We start from the raw sequence: 21,504 nt of genomic DNA, 5'->3' as shown, positions 1-21,504 counted from the left end.
ATCAAGGATAAAAATGCTTCATTAAGATAGCTACTTTTACTATCATTTTGTCATGAACCACGTGGTCAATACTTTAATGCATACGCGCATACATGCACCCCCGCATAGATCTGCATGTATATGCAGATCATATTTGACAGCCCATGTGACCAAACCATCAGACACCACCATGAGACCGATCACGAGTCATCACCATGGGACCACGCCTCAAGACCAAACCAACATCCGCCACCACCCTCGTCCCATGATTCCGCCACAGTACCTCGCCTCAAGACCTTCCCCAAGGCCTTAACTCCAGACCCTTCACGTTAAGAAGATAGTCCTTAAGACTATCTTCCTTTTATTATAAATACCTTAGATTATTTAGACAAGTACAGATCTTTATCTGATATCTTGTATAACTTATTATCATTATATAAACTTAGCTTTACTACCTTTTCTTGCCTGTCTTCCCGCAAAACTTATAGTCCTACCTAGTACCTAGCCTTGCCTTGTAAGTATAAAGAGACCTGTCCTCGTACCTAGTAACATCCGGCTAATTCCTGACACATTTAGTTTATATCACTACCTTAAAATTGGCTATTGGCAGTAACTTACCTGCTTTACCAAAGTGGGCCATAACAATTGAGATAAACTTAAGTAAGGTTTGGAAATATAGTGTTACGAGATATAAGGTTTGTAAAAATAATTTGAATTAATCTATGTGTCAAGAAGTTACTGTTTTGCATGGAGAACAAAATAAAAAATAAACCAAAAGTGATACTGTTAGAACTTGGATACCACTTTATTATGGACGAAAAAATATAATTAAAAACGTATTAAAAATGTATTCAAAAATGTCTTGATGATCTATGAGAAAGACTATGGATATTTATATTAAGAACTGGGATAGTTCTAGAGAGAATAGTAAGCGCCTTATTGGATCATGATGTAATAATCTGGTGATAGTAAATAATCAACATGTCTTTAAATTTAGCCCTTCCATACTAAGCATATAAATATTAATCAGAGGGATCAACAGTTATAACATCAAATGACAAGAGTAATATTTGTGCTCAGGATCTATTAATATTCTATAGTCCAGGCCCATTCGATTGTATTGCTTTTGCACAATAAATATTTACTTGCCACAGGGATGTGCCTTGTGTACAGACTCCAACGGTAGGATGAGAACAAGTGGGGTAATGCGTGATTCATGATTAACTTTTATATTTATTATCCATCCATAATGTGATGTGACAATTAACTTTATTATTATATCTATGATATCCTCAACACTTATTCGCCCTGTTTATTGTCTGCATAACCTAACCATGATCTCAAACCCCTTGTCAAACCTTCAATGCAAAATACGGCGTCTATTTGTTTGGAACTGGTGCAGGATTTTTGGAAAATTCGTACCACTTTTTTTTATGAAAAAAAGAGAAGCCGGTTAAATAGTTGAATCCATCAAAAAATGAAGAGAATGATGTCGTACACAAAAAGGAGCTATGGTGTATGATATCTAATAATCGTTCAAATGGGTATCGCGTTGTAGTGAACAGATTCTTTAAATTCAATATTAAAGTAGTTTTTGGATACCGTAGTATCAATAAATTCTAATCGACGGTCATCTGAAATCACAAAAGGGGTTAGACCAGAACAGTAAGAGCACTGCAGCAGTTACACTTAAAAAAAACTCTTACCCTTAAGAGCACTAAAAAGGTTGTGTGTACCTGGATAGATATTTTTTGTTTTCTCTGTAAGATTTCTTCCTTGTCAAAATAGCTGGCATTGTTTATTTTATTGAAAAAGGAAAAATGGATGATTGTTGCTACATCAATTTTTAACTTTGGAAAACGTGAAGGTAAGACAAACAAAACGTTCAGGACATTGCTCGAGGGAAAAACCTTAATTTAACATTTTAAGCCCCACTGCTAGGTGCTCTAAAAGTAAAACAGCTTGTTTTAATATGATATAAAGATATCATGAATAATGTAGACTTTCGATCGTAAATGCACTCTTTAATAACGAGGAAAGTAGTTCTGGCGCCAACTCTATTTAAAATAAAAGCAAAAAATAATAAAAAAAAAAAAAGTTCACAGTTAAAAATAGAATTATCATCTCATCATAAAAAAGGTCTTTTTTCCCCTTTCAGATTTTTTTTATTATTTTTTGCCAAAATGATTCTTCATCTTTGTAAATGCGACAAATGCTTAAGAAAAAATCCTCAACGAGTCGAGCTCCGTATCACCAGCTACAATTACCATTTTGAAGGACAAATGCGTTTCAATGCACTAATGTCTGTTAGTAACAACAGCAAGACATGATTAGTTTCTTCAGGTGAAAACCAAAAAAAGATTAACAGCCTAAATAAAACGTCAAAGATCGAATGAGATTGAAGAAGACATTCCCAACGTTGAGGTAATGCCGTTAAACAAGGCTCATGCACATTGCTAAAAAAAAAAAACTTTCATCGCAAACTAATTTTACAAACAGATATCATGAATGACATAAGCAACAGTAATGTCGAAGAATATGAAGACAATATCGAAGAAGCCGAAGATGTAAGCATGGTAGTTGATGGGGAAGATGACGATGACGATGACGACGAACGAGAAGAAGAAGAAGAGGAAGTTTTGTGACGATGGGAATATTGGAACAAACGTCGAGAAGAATGTCGATCCTAAAAAAACTGAGGCACAAATCAGAGCAAACATGTATGGATTATTTGCTGCCAGTTTTAAGGTTAAGGAAGGTCTCACCGATAAAGCAGCTGATACCGTTCTTCAGTTTTTGAACATCGCTTTAAAGGATGCCAATGATAGTAATCAACCTGCTTTGCCAAGTCGTTCAAAACAGTTGAGAAAAATTTAATGGTGATTGGGATGCTGGTGTCACCAGATATACGGTTTGCGGAAAATGCCATTCAATCTATGCTCCTGAAGTGACCAAGGTATGATAATTCACGTTCTTAAAATCAACGTCTAATCATTATAATGCAGGATAAAACACCCTCTCAACAATCATGTTCTTGTGTCTCGCTGGATGGTGATGTTTGTGACGAAGTTTTGTTTGAGCAGGTGAAGAAACGTAATAGCAACAGCATCTACAAGCCCAAATTTGTTTACCTCTACAAGTCTCTCAAACCTTCGTTGCAAGAGTTGATGCTTCGCCCCGAATTTGAATCTACAATGAATGATTGGAGATTAAGAGATGTTGTTCCAGAAACGTATTACGACATATATGATGGTAAAATGCTCAAAACATTGATGGATAACACCGGCCTTTCATTTTCAACATTGCGAAATCCGTTGTATGCAACGTTAAATGTCGACTGATTCCAACCTTTTGATAATGTAAATTATTCTTGTGGTGCTAATTACATGTGCATCAATAATTGGAAAAGAGAAGACCGATTTAAGGAAGAAAACATCATCCTGGTTGGGCTTATGCCTGTTGGAAAAGAGCCAAAACTGGACCGAATCAACACGTACTTGAAACCCTTGGTTGATGAGCTTTTAGAATTTAAAAACAGGAGAGATGATGAAAACGGCGGCGAAACATGACGGGATTAAATTCCATTGTGCTTTGTTGATGTTGGCATGCAATATCCCTGCTTGCAGGAAAGTAGCTGGTTTTGCAGCTCATTCCAGTGGCCATGCGTGTAACAAGTGTGATGGTCAATTCCCCTTGGTTGAAGGTAGACCTGATTTTTCCGGAATCAACACTGTTGCCAGTAAATGGTCTGAACGATCGAAGGCAAGCAACTTGCGAGCGGCGTTAAGTTGGCGCAATGCCACTACTGAGAAAGAAAGAGAGGACCTCGTGAAGGCAAATGGACCAACGTATTCCGAACTGCCTCGATTGGGGGTACTTTAATGTTATTAGACAGAGCATTATTGATCCCATGCACGATCTTCTTTTGGGGACATGCTCATGATTTGTGAAGATTTGGAAGGAAGAAGGGTACTTCACCAAAGTCAACTTGGAGAAAATGCAAGTTCTTGCCGACTCGGTTGAATTACCTGCTGGTTTTGAAAGTATTGATCAAACGATTGCAAGTGATTTTACCAACTTTAAGGCTGACAACTGGAAAAGTTGGTGCCTGATGTATACCCCTTTTGATTTGACATGTAAATTGTATTCGTCATAAAAAACGTCTTCTTTATTAACTTTGTTATGCACAGGTATTTTGCCCAATGAAAACATGAGAAAATGGATGGATTTTGTAAATGCATGCAGATATATTTTGAAAACCGGCATCAAACAATCCGAGGTTGATAAAGCACACGAGCTCTTTTTGGATTTCAATAGAGTAGCGGAAGTTTTATACGGTAACAAATGTCTTGCAATGAATCAGCATCTTCATGGCCATCTTAAGCAGACTATTGAAAGCTGTTCAGCACCACATGCATACTGGCTTTTCTCTTTCGAACGTTGCAATGGATATCTGGGATCGTTTCAGAACAACGGAAAAAATGTGGAAATTACGTTCATGAAAAAGGTTTTGGAAAAATACAATCTCCAGCATAACACAATTCGAGCATACAACAAGGCCATTTAATCACCATCACCATCCTCCTCATCCTTCTAATTTCAAAACGAAATGGAAACGTTCTTGCATGAGAGGATTATAATTGGTCGACGGTCCGGTGACCGGGTAAAACGCCAAATTGAATAAGGGTTTGTTGCAACTGAATTAGCCGAATCTTCAGTCAATTTAGACATAAATGTCACCGGGTCTGAGCCTCTTCCTTTAGGTGTTATTCCCATGAAATGTTTAACAAAAACAGTGATGGAGAAAAGTCATTATGAATGTCTATTAGACTTTTATGATGCCACATATCCAGGGGATACGGCACTTGGTCTGCCGAATTCTGATTTTGTCGCCGCCCCTTTTGGAGCCAGATGGCCAACAACCTCAGTGTATATAGAGAAGTTTGCATCCATTCGGTTAAGTGGAAAAACCAATCAACAGTGCCGAAACAAGATCACCCTCTGGCAGCTGCATACAAAGTTTTTTTGTCGGTCAAAACCACGAGAAAGTTGAAGCTTGGCCTGGTAGAGTGCTCTACTGTTTTAGACATAGCCAAAGGGTTTATCAGGGTAATGAGGTTCAGGAAAAGGATCATGTTTTTGCTTTTGTTAGATTTTTCAAGCCTTTGAATAATACGTTTTACAGTAACAAGTATAAGGATCAAGGATTGGAGGTCTGGCAATCTTCGTATAGTGACCTGTGTAGAGATTCTGTGGTTCCTATGTCCCGGATATATTCTCCGATCGATTTGGCGAAGAAGCCTTCAAGGATTACAGTAGATGACCATAACAATCATATTGTCATTATACCTTTACAAAGGAATGTATTTGATTAGTCTTAAAGGTAATTAAGAAAGAAATGACTATTGTGTCTTGGGTTAAATTATTAAACATTATTACTTTGAATTAGAAATAGAAAAAAAGAATTATTTATTATAAATCATATATATAGTCTTCCTCGTCCCAGCTCCACACATCTTCTGATTCACATCTTTCATGGCTGGGAATATACCCATTGTTCGTCATTGGAGTAGTTTGATTGACTGCATCATAGTCAGGACGAACCATCCACTGATCTACATCAGCAGGTGCTGCTAAATTATGGTAATAGATGGATCTCTTTCTACTCCTCTCATTGACCTTTCGTCTGTGCTTATCAAGAACTCTTAAGATATTCGTAGCCTGTAAAAAAAAGGTAAGGAAGTTTAATATAGGAGTTATTTCAACTCGAATAATTAATATCTTTATTACCTTATTGCTACGATACATGGGTTTTTTGACATACAACGGCTTCTCGTTATTACAGTCGAACATACCCAATTGATCGGAATCGTTATCAGTCTCCTCTTCAGACATGTATTTCAATACAATGAACCGGTTCACTTGGTCCAAAGTCACATTTTTATTTTCAAATTTAGCCTTGACGGCAGGCAGATTCAATGCAAGTTTTTAACCTTTCAATTTCTAAATTATAAGGTAAGTTCATGATACGGATCATTTTTTATCTCAAACTAACGTACTCCTTTCTTTTGTAAAGCTTTTGATTCACCTTCTTCTCTTCGGCTTTCCTGGCTTCCTCTCGTTTTTCTTCTTCTGTCCAAACGGGGTTAGCTTTCCCACTGTTTTTCCACTCGCGACGCATACTGTTAAATCAAGTTTTTATTTTCATCTCAATTTCATCCTTCAGATCAATCATGGTAGCTTGTCGTTGATATCGATCATTTCCCCCGTGATTTCAGTATACTTGGACAAAATATGTGCACCAACTATATCGGCGATATTAGGATTATTTCCCTGACAAAATTGGATTTCGACGTTAAACTGGTCCTGGTCCTTTAACTTCCTTATTTGGTTTGGAATAGCAGTCTAACAAAAGGTCAAAGTTTGCTCATCATCATATATTTGATTTTACTTACTGTCAGTCTAGGATTGGTATCCTTCTTTTTCTTTTCTATCTCGCCGAACGTTTCCACCAAAGTTTCAGTATTAACGGCGCCACCAGTGCCAGTATATACATTTATTGCAACATCTTCAGAATCACCAAAGTCGGTTGTCTCGTCCAACGTTTAATTGACAACCATGTCGCGTGGGCGCAAATTGCTGATCGCAGCCGTCTAGTGCTTAAACCAATCTTCAAGTTCTTCTAGTTGGTTTTCCATTAATTGAATTTGATTTTCTGCCACTGATCAGAAGTTATTGTAAAAACCGTCTCGAAGCCTTTCTTCCATGGGATTGAAATAACGTTCGAGAAGAGCTGCCATTTGGTTTCTAACTTTTTTTTCATTTTCCATCTTCTGTTGTTCAAATTTCTGATCAAGTTGAGTTGCAGCTCTATTCATTTCGGCTCTGATGGTTTCCTGAATCAAATTAACAAGTGAAATGATGTCTACCTCCTCACGCGTTCTTTTTTGTGTTGCTTTTTCATATTTTTGATAGTAAGGTAAGTGAAACACGATAGTATTACTGTTTAGTATTGTTTATAGTTAAGAGCATCCACGATGGTCACACGTCAAATTTAAAATAAAGCTTTTGGCCTCGAGCAACGACAAAAATGTTTTGTTTGTCTTACCCCAATAAGACCGGCAAATATTTAATTAATTGAATAAATCATTCCTTCTCCCTTCTTCAAGGAAATAAACATTATTAACTATTATGACAACGACGAGTAAAAAAAAACAACTTTTTTATTGTTTTTTTAGACAGATGCGTATGTTTCTATCAACTGCTGGAGTTGATTTAAATTACTGATTGAACCTTGATTAAACCTTATTTGAACGTCAATTGAATGTCCATTTTTCTTTTTCTGATGAAAAAGGATTTATTTTATTTTTCTTTTATTTCTCTTTTATTTTCCTTGTATTTCTCATTTATCTTCCCTATTACATCTATTACATCTATTTTTTTTTAAAAAAAAAAATTGCTATCAGACTTGCAAGGTAATTATTGAACCACTGTTCTTTTATGCGCTCTAATTATATCATGTATTTTAGATTATGAGGTTGATCAACCATACATCTGTGGATCGAAAGGTGACCTAATATTTTACCAATACTTTTTTTACCGTTCTGTCTATCCAAAGGAATGGGGTTATGATTACAATTGCCAAGTTTACACAACTCATTGTTTTATTTTCAGTGTCATAATAGTTGGTGTAGGGGATATGTATCCTGGTGTAGAAATGTCTAACATGGTATGTGTTAGAAACGTTTGACTGATGTATTTTTATGAAGCCTTCCTTAAGTCTAGGAACGGCTGTCGAGAATATCAAGTGAATAATTATGGCTTAAACATGTATGAAGTTCAACCCTTTTTTTTTAATGTCTTTAACAAACATGTTCTTCACTTTTGGCTGTTCCGACAGGTAACTAATCGGGGGGGGGGCGTGGAGGGGAAGCTTGCGTAAAATAATCATAAAAATAAAAATAAGATTCTTTTGCAATATAGATTGCTAGACCCTAACTGTTCTTTAATCGAGGATTACATTTATAGATACAATCATTTATTCTATCGCTTTAATATTACACTTTTTTATAATAAATCGTTTATTTATACATACCTAATTTACCCACTGTCGACACATTGAATTTTAAGCGAACTAATATTTGATCCCTTTTTTTTTTTTTGTTATCCTATTCATCATCTATCTATTGTTATCTCGAAGTTATCTAATCATTATTTTATAAGCAGCAAAGCTTATTCCCAATGCGTCATAGACTACTGATGTAAGACTAACAATAAACTCAATAAATGGGTTTCATGTCCAATCGGATGGCCTTGGTATATCGTCATATATCTTTGTTTAAAGTCAATATCAAAGTTTAAAGTTGTCTTTTCCATGAACATATCCCAAAAATTTGAAAAGACAACTTTAAAATTACATGAAAAAAGTAGAGTATCTCTTGGTTTTCTTTGGGAAAACGACTTGTCTTTCATGGTATTTACTGTAATTATTCTTAAGATAAAAGCCCTGTTTCTTGCACTGCTTGTTCTAGAAATTAATATCAGTATCTCTTGTCTGCTACCAAACTCCCTGTAAAACCTTGTACCAAAAATCATATCAGTGTATCTTGCCCGCCACCGAACTCCTTGTAAAACACATTATTAATCTGCCTCTCAATATTACTCCCACTTCGTGTCTGACTCAACGTTAGTAAACTTTTTCCCGATCACATTTTGCTTTTATTCTTAATCCAGTTTTCCCGCTCGTGTCAAACCATAAATATTCCCCGAACCATCATATTATTCAATGTCAACTAACTCTAGCATGTTATTACTCGTCAAACCTAAATTACCCATCCTTGTCAATAATCCACTCATGATATCTGTTCCGTAAAAACTCTTGTTAATCTATAATTTAAACCCATCATAGGTTTTCACATGTATAAGAAAAAAGTATAAATAGATGCTAGTTATTTATTGGAAAAACGTTATTCTGGATCTTAGTCCTAGCACCCTCCATCTCTTAATAAATAAGCATATTTTGTTTTAACCAATCGCCCCTTTCGCGTCGCCAAGTAGTTCTTGTGTCTTGTTCCTGTTCTGTCCGTGACACTATGCTACTGAAATTACAAAAGAATGACGAAATTCATTACCATTCTTAAGATCGTCTTCAAATCGTTTTTACTCTGAACAAAATACCCTGTTAAGAATCCTGGCTTTTGTCTCCCAGAACATTGCGGTTTATGACGAAGCTTACTTTGAGATGGCAGAAAATCAAGTACAAATTTATTTATCTTTACAAGGTCTGAGACAGTTCATTAAACGAGTTGATGGTTCGCCCTAAATTGGAGTATAGAATTAAACACTAGCCGCGGTAGATATATTGGGGTAGGAGCACATTACGACGTACATGATGGGAAAATATTTAAAATCGGAACAATAACGGTAGTCTTCCATTCTCTGCATGATTAAATACCTTGTATGTATTTCCATATTGCTATTCGCATAAAACCTTTGATAATGTATGTTGTGTTTTAAGGTAAACTACAATTATGAAATGATTAAAGCAGTAATTTGAGACTGTTTATAAGATCTCTTTATCAAAAAATGAAATACACCACTGTTTATGTGCTAAACGCACATACAATAAAAATTATCGGTAATCCAAATTTATATAAATTATCCAAATTTGGAATTCTGACACATTGAATACAATGGAACAGCAGATAGAAAATATTATTAGAAATCATTGAAGCAATATGTCGGCGACAACGTACCCTTGAATTCATGTAGAATTCAACAGTCCAGATAAATTTATGGACTAGCAATTCTAATAACAGTCAGCTTTCAAAAAAGTATAAATAGACCCCAATAATTCATAGTTAAAACTTCAGTCAAATAAAGTAACAAGGACTTATAATTGTACCTATCGTACAATTTTTTTTTTTTTATATTCTTTATATTTTTTTATCAAATCAGAAGTAATTGATTTGTAACAGTTTAAATTAAAGACTGTCTGCTGTTTTCATATCACTAGTGCTATATAGAAGTTATCATTGATTAGCCAAAACTGTATACGATTATTACATAGTTACTAATTTAGTCTTGTTCTAATTAATGTTAAGTCTTCTGAATTTTCTTTGCTTTAAACTAAACCTTTAGTACTTCTCAGACATACTTAATTACGCCCGTGATGTAATATCCTTATAGTTCTTACTATGAAATGAATTGTTAAGCTTATATCACAAATGGTATAAGCAGGGATAAATCTTTTGTAGCTGTAATACGACTACAGCCTTGCTAGGGCACTACTGTTTATATAAAACCAACACGAAAAAACACACAGATATCGTTAATAGAAAAGCCCTAAAACACATTTGCCGTTTTTGGAATCCTAAAAAATTTTATAAATATTGTGAAAAAGAAAAACCTAATCATGTCGAGGTTTCTTGTTTCTATGACGATCATAATTGTGTGATGCTTCATATTTGGGTAGACTAAATAGTATAAGGTATCAATAAAAGCGCTCTTTCTGACAGGCGAAATATAAATGACTTACTTGGCAGGGTCTGTGGGCAAAGGCGAGGAAGAGAAATAATTGTGGTCAAGAGCTTCTAAAGCTGTTAACCGTTTTTTCGGGTCAAGAACCAGTAGCTTGTCCAAGAGGTCTGCAGCAAGAGGATCAAAACTCGAATAATCACGTCGAACACGTCTCACAGTTTTTTTGAACCGGGTCTTCCTAGCATCTGGTAATTTGTGCCAGTTAGGCATGTTTTTTTGATTGGGCGAGCCACACAAATTAAATATTTTTTTTAATTGATCAAGGTCGTCTTGTCCTTGTAATATAGCCCGCGATTTTATCAGCTCGCCGAAAACACATCCAACGCCCCACATGTCAATTGCACTGGTGTATCGCCCTTCACCAAGAATCAACTCTGGTGGTCTATACCATCTAGTAACAACAGATTTGGTGTACTCTTCATTACCGTTATCCATATCCCGAGCAAGACCAAAATCTGCAATCTGTAAAATACCGTCATTGTTGATTAAGATATTAGAAGCTACAAATAAGTTAGTCTAGTCTTCCAACTTTGGCACCATGTGGGAATTCTTTCGCTTTTATTTATAGATTTTACCTTTTATATCTCGATGAAGGATGCCGCTCTTTTATAGAAATAAAAAGGTGTCAGTAAATAATGTTTTATTTTAATCACTATAGCTTACTTCATGCATATGCGCTGTTGCTTCTAATAATTGTTTTAGGTAAGTCTTGATATCTTGCGCAGTTAATTTTACGTTTGGGTTATGCAGTAAGCCTGCCAAGTCATGCTCCATATACGGGAGTACAATATAGATATTTCGGTTTTCTAAGAAAAAAAGCGAGTTTAAGTTGCATATTCAAGGATTCCAATAAGATTAAACGTACCTGGATCGACAACAACATCACGTAAGGGGATGATATTCTTATGGTTCAGTTGTTTAAGGATATTGATTTCCCGTATAGTTGAGAGGTGTATCTAATGTAATTAAGATCAACTCATTTATAGTTTTCAGTCAAAGTATCTAATACTTACCCCTTTCCCTTCGTCCCCGATTGACATTCTTTTTAAGGCAACTAAGTCATTGCTTTCTTTATTTCTCGCTTTGAACACTTCGCTGTAATGTGATATTATTTACGTCAGATGTTATACTCAGTAATGAATTGAAGATATACAAACTTACCCGTAACTTCCTTGGCCCAGTTTTTCCTGTAATTCATAGCTAGTTATTGTCGGACGGTCCACGGATTTTCGCTCATTCGTAATTTTGGATGGTGTGTAAGCTTTGGAGGTTACATCTGTGAGATTACTAATTGAGGAAGACACGCTTGAGGGTGATCCTTTATGTTTTCGTTTCAAATAATTTCGACTTTCTTGGACTTTGATGTCGCCGTTTGATCGCTTGTTTTGCTCCATTTGGGAAAAAATTTAACGGGAGCTTGTGAAGAGAAGAAAAAACTCAAAGTTGAAAACAAAATTTTTTTTAGAATACAAAAAAGAAGTCACGCTATGTTACTATCCCATTAAATAAAATAAGAACTAGAATCGCATGCTTAAGCCACATGGGGTGAAATATGTCATCTTGGTTATTTTTGGCATCTCATCTAGTTACAAATTCAGCGATTTGCATTGACATACGACCGTAACATTAATTAATCAGCCCTAACACACAGAAAGTATTACACTGAATGATATGCTTAATTAAATGTGTAACTTAGGCTGTTCTCAAGAAAAAAAGTTGATACCCCCGTTTTTTTGGAAAAACTTGATACCCCCCTCCATAAGGAAATTATAAAGTTAAAATTTCATACTTCTCAGCCAAAAAGACGTTGAAAATTGTTACTAGCCATTTAAAAAATTAAACCACCCTCAGAAGGTGAAATAATTCTCAAAATAGTATAGCTTACTGTCTTAGTTTTTGGCAGAGAATTATTAAAGTATGAGGATATAATTCCCTAATGGAGGGGGGGGGGTATCAAATTTTTTCAAACAGACGGTTGTATCAAATTTTTTGCTTGGGAACAGCCTTAGAAATAGCTAATTTTATGAGGGTCATGCAAGGTGCACGTAGTTGTATTATGGGATTATGAACCCACAACTGACACCAAATGGTCAAAATATCATATCGCTCTTATCGAGATTTGAATCCATCATAATTGACATATGATAAACATGTATGTCTGTGCCATAGCTTATATTCAAATTCTTGTTAGGTTTTTACTCCGGTATTTCTGTGTAAGGGTCACATAAAACGAGCATAACAGCGAAAGAACAACGATCGCGTTACCATAAAAAACAAAGTTTGAATTGTTCAAAAAACATTTAATTTTGACTATCGTAGTGGTCGAAGAGAGTGATCAAATGATTTAAACATTTGTTTTGTAAATTGTCCTACAAACTCATTTTCTTGGCTTCTTCGATAATAAAAATATTCGTTAGAAGCCTGGAAATCTAGCAATATAATTCAATTCTGGAGTTGTAAAATTCTAATAAAAACTCGGCTCGTATGGCTAGTATAATGTCGGGGGTACACCTACACACTTTCGTCGATGAAAGGAAAGTGTTTTTATAGACTGGAATTGGTCGATGGTTTACCCATAAAGCTTGTTTGAATAGTACTCCTTACCAGATTTGATGCATACGTAGAAAGAATAGCTGAATTTTAGCAGCAGTGATATTACGCGATGTTTTAAAAATTCTCTCCTTTACTCTTTCATTAATTTAGGAGACATTTCGTAGGTTTAGTATAGTCGTTTCTGTGGCATGAACCAAACATGTTCAATTGGATTTGTAGCAAGTGACTGTGCTGTTCAAATAACTGTCTCAAATTGTCAGTTTGAAAGGTACACCGTAACGGATTTTGCTTTGTGTTTCGTATCATTGTCATGCCTGAACATAATATCGTTAGGATAAATGCAATAATACGACTAGGTTCGATGCAAATCATCGTTTAAAACTTTGCAATAACATTTTTGGTCAGGAACATCATCGATGAAAACTATGTATACCACTCCAGACAACGTCAACCAGCACCAAATTTTAAAGTTTGCACCATCATACTTTTAGATCCTCTTTGCATGTTTTTCCTGAACAAATTCGGGTTTTCTTTTGTAACACCCATACGCTATACATAGTGCTCAAACCTTTCGACCTTCCAATGATCTTGCGCCAGTTCGAAGAAAGCTAAAACCGAGTTTTTGTACTCGAACTTGCTCCACTTGTTTTGGGTACGATCGAGTTTGGAGCGAGCATTGATCGAAGCTTGCTCGGTTAAAATATCGATAGTCGGTACTTTAAGGTTAAGGTGCTTAAAAGACTAGTAATCGCTTTTTCCTTAGACTTTACTCTTTTCTGCCCTTTACCATTTTTTTGAATTATGCGCTCATAATTCCAATGAAAATGCTTTAAACTTTAATTTATTTGTACAACCAACAAACACATTTAGCATAGAATATAATACAGTGTTGCACGCTACACCCAACCAAGCCAAATTTTTACTGCGACCATAGAATGCATCTGCTTTTGAGTAGTTCCTAACGTGTTTTGTAATATTTTTGGTTATTCATCTCCGACTAGTACAAGTAGTATAAAAGGAAATTTATTTAAAGCCTGATTTTTTTATGTCGGCGAGATTTTTTTTTTTTGCGCGGCCAAGCGAAGCGCAAGTCAAAGCAACAGATATGTATAAGTATAATAAACACTTACTGAATAGGGAGTGGCTGTAAGTCCCGACCATCACAGTACGTAAATTAATGAGCGAAAAAAATATGTGTTAGCATTGAGTAAAGTTGAAGGCGATGGAAGTCAGAACCAACACAGTACCTAAAACAATGTATGAAAAAACTATGAATTTTGCATTGAATGAGTCCGGAGCGGCTGTAAGATCATTCCCAGCAGTGGCGCTTAAAATCGATTTTTTGGTTACATAAGCGCAAAATATTAGTTTTTTTATCCCCAGCAGTGAGCTTAAAGTTGTTTTATCAAACCGAAGTTTAAAAAAGAAACTTTAAAATTTTGCTAAATAAAGAGATTTTTCGAAGTCAAAAAAAAAAAATCCGTCTTTGACAATAAAAAAATTAACTCTTTTCGTCCTTTATGGAAATGAACAATGGAAGACTTCCAAAACTACAAAATTTAATTTTTAACCGGGATTTAAATATTTTCACCTTTTTTTGGATTCGTGTAACCATTTTTTAACTTGATTTTAATTTAAAAATTTACAGCAAAAGTTTATTGAGGCCTCCCCCCCCCTCTACTAAGGTCAAATTTTAACTTTTTCAACTTTTTATTTTTTTCTTTGGCGCTTATTCTGTTCATTACCCTAAGAAGAATGGCTTTCTTCGGTGGGATTTATCTAAGCATAAAACAATTGGAAACTTTGCCATACAAAGAATGAGTGCTTTTATCGTTGTTACCTTCGCAATTTGTCCAGTTTAACTAAAATTAATTTTTGTCTAAACGTTTTGGAAGCCTTAACGATTTTAATCGGAAAATGCTTTACGCGAAGTTTAAATTAAAATTAAAATCAAGGGAAAAAAGTTTTGGAAGTCTTCCAATATGTACGACTTTGACGACGACCAATCGAACTTGGACATGGTTCTTGACAACCTCAATGTTGACGATAAAGAGTTGGTCAATGATGATAACAACACCAACGTTATGGACTACTCCTGTGACAACGACAGCGATGAGAGTAATTTTGAGGATCCAAGCGAAACTATTGCTTTTGCGCCTAAGCAGAATCATGCTTGGACGAATGCTCTAGACCTCCAGATGTGTATGTCTTAGCTGGCCGTGACGGAAAGACCCATCGAAGGAAATTCAATAGAGTCATCTGTTTTTGGGAAGTGTATCGTTTTTAACTTTAAGGTTTTTGTCATGAACCGCCGATGTTTCAGTTGCATATAACCATGGAAAATGTCTCAGACCATTATTGAAACCTAACTAGCCCATTGTTCCTGCCCCACCTGTTCCCTGTTCTCTGTCTCTTGTCACACATGTCACTGTCAAACATCACTATTGGATCCTGTCTAACGTCTCTGTTCTAAATAATGTATTTCCGTTATCCCTTGACCTTGTAAAACCCATTTAACATCCGTTTCCTTTGTATCTCTGCCTTTGTATCTCTGCCTTTGTATCTCTGCCTTTGAACTCCCTTGTAAAACATTAATAATATCAGCCCGTGTTATCCGCTGTATCTTTCCCCGAAATTATCTTTATCCATGCCCGCTACCACAAAGATGTCCCAAACTCAATATGACTAGTAATATGTCTCTGTAAATCTGATCCCAAACCCTTGTTTACCCGATCTCTCAATTAATATAAATAACAGCATGTTTATTTATTCCTATTTCTATATTCTAGATGTTATCTATTTTTTTTTTTTGCTTTTCTGAATAAACCTTTTTATACCTTCATTCTGTTTTATATATATGTTAATACTAGTAGATATATAATTTATCTTTGTCGTGTCCTCACCTTAATAATCGTTCTTTTTTGCTCTTGCCCCGCCCCGCTCCTGACAGCTTCCGAGAAACAAGCCTTTCCAGAAAGTACGGAAAAAGGATGAAAAAACCACTGGAGAGTTGTTCTTGCTTTGGTCATCACGTTTTGTGGTGCTGTCGGTGCAATTAAACGACGTAATGCAAGTGGTAAAGTTACCTCTGACGAGGTAAGAGTTATGATTAGATTTGTCCTAAAATATTAGGATTTAAAGCAGATATTTCTATAAATATGTGGGTAATAGCCTCAAGTTTTTTGACTAAAAGTATGAAGTTCTGTTTAAAAACGTCCCTTGCTTTCAGGAACATAATGATACTCCTTAAGTGTAAAATCAGTGGAAGCGCAAAGATCGCGAAATTGAGCTAAAGACGTACCACTTTACTATTCATTACCTTTTTTTTTGCCTCCACGTAGCCATGCCGATACTGATGCTGGTAGGCCTGCAGCAGTCCATGACGACCAGGATGCCATGAGTGACGAATAGGTTGCAGTGCGTCCTATTGGACTAAAAAGAGCAAGAAGAATACCCATTTAGACATGAAGTACCAAGGGCTTTCGATGGATTGGACAATATCCAATCCTAATGTCATGATCCTGTTACATCGTATGCCCCAAATATGCAATATGAGTAACCAGCTTTCAGACTCAATATTTATAATTGATCTGTCAGCTCTTTAAATACTTTGTTATGATCCACATAAGCTATGACTAACTTTTGTCATTCCTTATTCTTTTATTTAATTTCTTGTTTTTCTTTCTCTATAAATATAGCTGATAAATTTCACTTCTCCCAGTTTTCTTTATCAGATATATTTCATAATCATCTTCTCTTTTCTTTCCTCCCTTTTATTCTTAAATAAATAACCTGCTTCAAGAAGCTATTCATTCTCTGTCCTGTCCTGCCTGTCTCGTTCCTCCCTCGTTCCTAACACCTAAGCTAACGAGAACTTTAGGAATTTCCTTGAAAAGATGGACCATGCCCGGATATCGAACTTTGTCACGTAGAAAAAATATCGCTAACAGCGTGAACGAGAAAGAGATGACACCTTGTTCAAAATTAATTTAAATGATTTGGAAGGTGCCGAGACGGCATTGCTTTACTATAAGGTTAATCGAAAGGAAGCCTTGTAGCAATCTTGAAAACGATCAAGGAAACAAAACGTGCCAGAGAATAATAAATCTTTGGTTTTTCTTTTTTAATCGATCCTATTTAATTTTATAATGTGATTTTTTATTTCAGTTTGAGGAGCTTTCAAATCCATCCATGACCCAAACATAGGAACCCAGGGCAGCGTTTAATCTGAAGTGTTCATATAACTCTATGATATGACCATGACGTTTCAAGAAGTTACTGAAGCTAAAATGTGAACGATCACGAGAAGTGTCAGCAACCTCAGCAGGATTAGCCGAATGCGTTTTGTGAAATCTACCGGATCCGATATCGCTTTCGTCGCGCTCAACCTCAGCAATCATGTTGTGGATGATGATAAACGCATTCATGATCGTATCAAGGGTATCATTTTTTTATAGTCTTGCAGGATTACGGATAATGTCAAACCAAGCCTGCAACACACCAAACGCTCTCTCTATATCCTTTCGACATGCTTCTTGTGCTTTGGCAAAGTTCTTTCTAAGAGAAAGAGTCGGTTAATATCGCAAATACTAAGTATTACTTGTAGAAGCAATAGTTACGATTTCGGCACCAGGTCTAGGGATGGAACACGTCTTGCCAATGTTCGCATAGTTAGGGTATATCCCGTCACCAAGATAATACCCCGAATTAAACTCTTCGTCACCAATGTTGAGCTTGACATCGGGACCGCTTCTATCCTTATACCTATCAAGAATAACCGATCTATTGAGAACATTGATATCATTGAGCGATCCAAGCGAATCAAAATAAGTATGCGAGATTGACAAATCGTAAGATGCCACATCTTCAAGATTAATGGTTGGTGTCTTGTCTTTGTCCGTATACTGCCCATGATATGCTGTTGGGGAGTTTTTCTATGCGTAGTGCATGCAATCTGTCGAATTTGACACCTAATTTCCTGAATACAATTACTTTGATATTCTCACTCAATTATAATGTATATTACCTATGTGTTATAATTACTATATTGGGAATATATTCTTACTGGTAAGACGCAGTACAAGCTCCCTCATATATTAAACCTAGATCAGATTTCATAATCGTTTCTAGATTGGTTGAGTAGCTGCCGAAAATTGTAGTTTCTCATAATGTTTTTTTTAGTAATCCAATCAAGAGCCCTGTCATTGAATGGATAAACTATAATGCTCTAGAAATGCCGGGTATGGGGCAATTAGCTCCTTATATATAACAATAAGCTATATCTCATATGTAAGTGATTTCTAAATCTAATTCTACCATTTCCCATTTTGCGGGTGGATAGTCAATTCGATCTGCGCAGGAAACATCTTGAAGTAAAAATTGAATATTAAAAGGACCTCCATTTCTATTATGACAAACTCTCCAACTTGTATGTAATAAACGATTATAGAGTTTCATTTCTTTACCTACTTTATTTTCCAATTTACATTTCCCTTTTTTGTCTTCAATTATCACAACATCCAACTTGCAGAAGGTCTATAATGGTACAAGATTAATTTGTAGAAAATTAAAAAAAGCTTTTGTAGAAGCTGAGATGGCTGCTGGTGATAGAGCAGATCGAATTGTTTTTATTCCCAACATATGAAAAGCGTCAGGTAATGCAAACGTACTATTTACCCTCCTTCGACTTCAATTTCTGTCCGACTTGTATTTGAAATTCCCATCAACAAATGGCAAAGTCAAACTCTTTCCTTCACTACTATTTGTCTCCGTAAACCCGTTTTCACGAACGGTCAATTTTATGTCGCTTTGTCTCGGTTACGTGATTCTGCTAATCTTAAATTAATGTTACTGAATGAGCCGCCATTATCAACCCTCGCAGACAATGTTGTATTTAACGAAGTCATAACTAAGACCCAAAATTAAGTACAAAGTAATCAATATGAATAGAATTTATTTTTATACCATTTATAAGCATTGAGTTGCGTCGGGGTTCGCCGCAAACTTGTGATGGCCCTCAGCAAGAACGTAGGTTATTTTTACCGTAGCGAAGCGAAGGTCAAATAATTGCTAAAGTGGGCTGGGCCGTGTTCTCGTTTAGGTAAAAAAGTATTCTCAATACACGTTTCCAGAGATGAAAGAACAATGAACAACAGTTTTCTCATTTGCCATTTGGTGAAAGGCAAAATCTGTTTTAATCGTTACGACATCAAAAAGGGAATCCTTGAATGTCGAGGTGGGCAATGAAATAATGATCATATACATTTTTTTTAACTTTAATCTTTTGTAAATTGGACCTGCAAACAAAGTCCAGACTTTTTTTTTAATATCTGACAGAAAAAGTGACTTTTGTTTAAGAAATACAGTAACACGTCATCAATTTGCGGGGCGCAGCTGTTTTTTTATTTTAAACATGGATTTTTTATTTTTATTTTTTTTCTTTTTTTTCTTTAAACAAGTCTTCCTAAAATGATTGAGAACGTTTTTAACGACGAGTAAGTATTAAATAAGTAATTTACAAGTACTTCTTTTACGCGATGCTAATCTTGAGAATGCTTAGTTTAATGTGTGACATTACGCACCGTGGATACTTGTTTTTCTTTTTCGCTTGGTTCCACGCCAGCTTTGCCTTTGTTTTCCTTTGGGAAAAATTTGCTTCGTTCTTTGGTTCGGTCTACGCCTTTGCCAGTAGTGGTCGCCGACCATTGACTAAACCACGGCCAGTGGTGATTGGGGAGCTTTTCGTTCTCTGCGATGGCAGAATAACACCGGTCTCCCTGGCCAAAAAAAACTCGTTGGTGTCCTCTTCCTCTTCTGTGGTGCCCTCTTCTTCCGTTTGTCCTTCCTCTGTTGCTGTTCGTCCTGCTTCTGCTGCTGCCTCTTCTGTCGGGTTCCTCTCCTCTTCTGTTGGTCCCTCTCCTTCTGTTCTCGGCTCTCCTGCTCTTGCGCCCTCTCCTGCTGCTCTTGAGCCCTCTCCTGAGGCTGTTGCCTTTTCTTCTGTGTTCCTCTCCCCTTCTGCTGTTCCCTCTTTGACCACTGAGGTTACTAAGCAGTCTTTTGTCCTTCGGTCGGCGCCTGTCTTGTCCGACAGAATGGACAGAAATGGCTACCTTTTGGACTTTGCGCGTGTCGCGGGTTTGAACTGCCATAGTGGTGGTAGCTTAGCTGCCATCCGGCAACCCTCTGAGAAAGCTTCCTGTGGGGTAACATTTGGCTTTGGCTGTGAAGCCATTACCCAAGCATTGCTTGCGGCTGGTGTTGTTGCTCCTCCTGTTGCCTTGGTCCCTCCTCCTGTTGCCTCGGTTGCTGCTCCTGTTGCCTCTGTTGCTGCTCCCGTTGCCTCTGTTGCTGCTCCTGTTGCCTCGGTTTCTTCTCCTGTCGCCTCTGCTGCTCCCCCTGTGGCCTCTGGTGGACCTCCTGCGGCTTCTGCTGCTTTTCCTGCGGCCTCGACTGCTTTTCCTGCGGCCTCGTCTGCTCCGCCTGTGGCCTCTGTTGGTCTTCCTGTGGCCTCTGCTGCTCCTCCGGCGGCCTGTGTGGCTTCTCCTGGGGTCTCTGTTGCTGCTCCTGTCGTTTCTGTCTCTCTTTCTGCGGCTGTTGCTGCTGTTTCGGCGGCCTGTGTTGCCCCTCGTGAGATGCCTACTTTGGAGTCTGGCTTCTCGTGGAGTTCCTTTGCTCCTTCGGTGACTGGTCCCTTTGTCTTCGGTTCTTCGGTCTGTTCGTCTTTGCCTGCTCTTGCCCCTTCGGGTATTGACCAAATGATTGGTGCTTCTTCGGTTGGCGCATCCGCTGGACCAGCTCCTCCAGTTGCCTGTTCGACTGCTTGCTCCCTTCCTGTTTCTTCTGCTGGCGAGACCTTCTTTGCCAAATTAGCTGACGATGAAGATGGTAAGAAAAAAAAGTCTTAAACATATTATAGTCTTTCTAATTAAAGTTTTCTTTTCGATGTAGAATATTTGGACTCGCTAGCAGAAGAAATAGATAAACTTCTTGATCGAGATTTCGATTTTTAAAAACTTTTATTCATGTCTTCGTTTCAAATGTGCTTTTTCGAATAATGTGTGGAGTTTGGTCATAAAGAGAGGGTATACGGTTGTGATTGAATGTTTTATAATTTCAAGTTGAAAGTTAGGGCTGTAAGTTGTTAATTTAGAAACAAACAAGTCAACATCATGACAAATTTGACAATTTTAACGTCACTGAAGTAGAGTGAATATTGTTCTTTTTTTTTTTTTTTTTTTTTTTTTGAAAAGTAACCATCAGTTCATTTAACACATTACCACTTGGAAATTTGGAATTGGCAAACGATGGACGTCCAAAATATTTTCTTAGTCCATTGTCTTCTATATCAAGAAATATAATAAAAAAATTGAAAAACAAACAAAAATACGACAATGAGTAACAACACACACCGAAAGAGATAGGTTTTTCGTTTAT

At 36.6% G+C, this 21,504-nt stretch overlaps 2 protein-coding genes across 2 annotated transcripts; one reads left to right on the top strand and one right to left on the bottom strand.

Moving 5' to 3' along the window:
* Positions 1-10,387: 10,387 nt before the first annotated feature.
* Positions 10,388-11,912, bottom strand: EV154DRAFT_592727 (kinase-like domain-containing protein; the record flags this gene model as incomplete). The annotated part of the gene is made up of 7 exons (XM_051606928.1): positions 10,388-10,454; positions 10,517-11,018; positions 11,094-11,121; positions 11,182-11,324; positions 11,384-11,474; positions 11,532-11,613; positions 11,680-11,912. 7 exons carry the CDS (start codon positions 11,910-11,912, stop codon positions 10,388-10,390), a joined length of 1,146 nt encoding a protein of 381 aa, XP_051455432.1.
* Positions 11,913-19,539: 7,627 nt separating this feature from the next.
* Positions 19,540-21,080, top strand: EV154DRAFT_592725 (uncharacterized protein; the record flags this gene model as incomplete). The annotated part of the gene is made up of 3 exons (XM_051606927.1): positions 19,540-19,565; positions 19,631-20,955; positions 21,019-21,080. 3 exons carry the CDS (start codon positions 19,540-19,542, stop codon positions 21,078-21,080), a joined length of 1,413 nt encoding a protein of 470 aa, XP_051455431.1.
* Positions 21,081-21,504: the final 424 nt, after the last annotated feature.

Source organism: Mucor mucedo, assembly GCF_025094135.1.
Source record: "Mucor mucedo strain NRRL 3635 chromosome Unknown EV154scaffold_76, whole genome shotgun sequence".
In the NCBI taxonomy this organism is placed as follows: Eukaryota; Fungi; Mucoromycota; class Mucoromycetes; order Mucorales; family Mucoraceae; genus Mucor; species Mucor mucedo.
The sequence above is the reverse complement of the archived record's forward strand: the minus strand, read 5'-3'. Positions and strand labels throughout refer to the sequence as shown.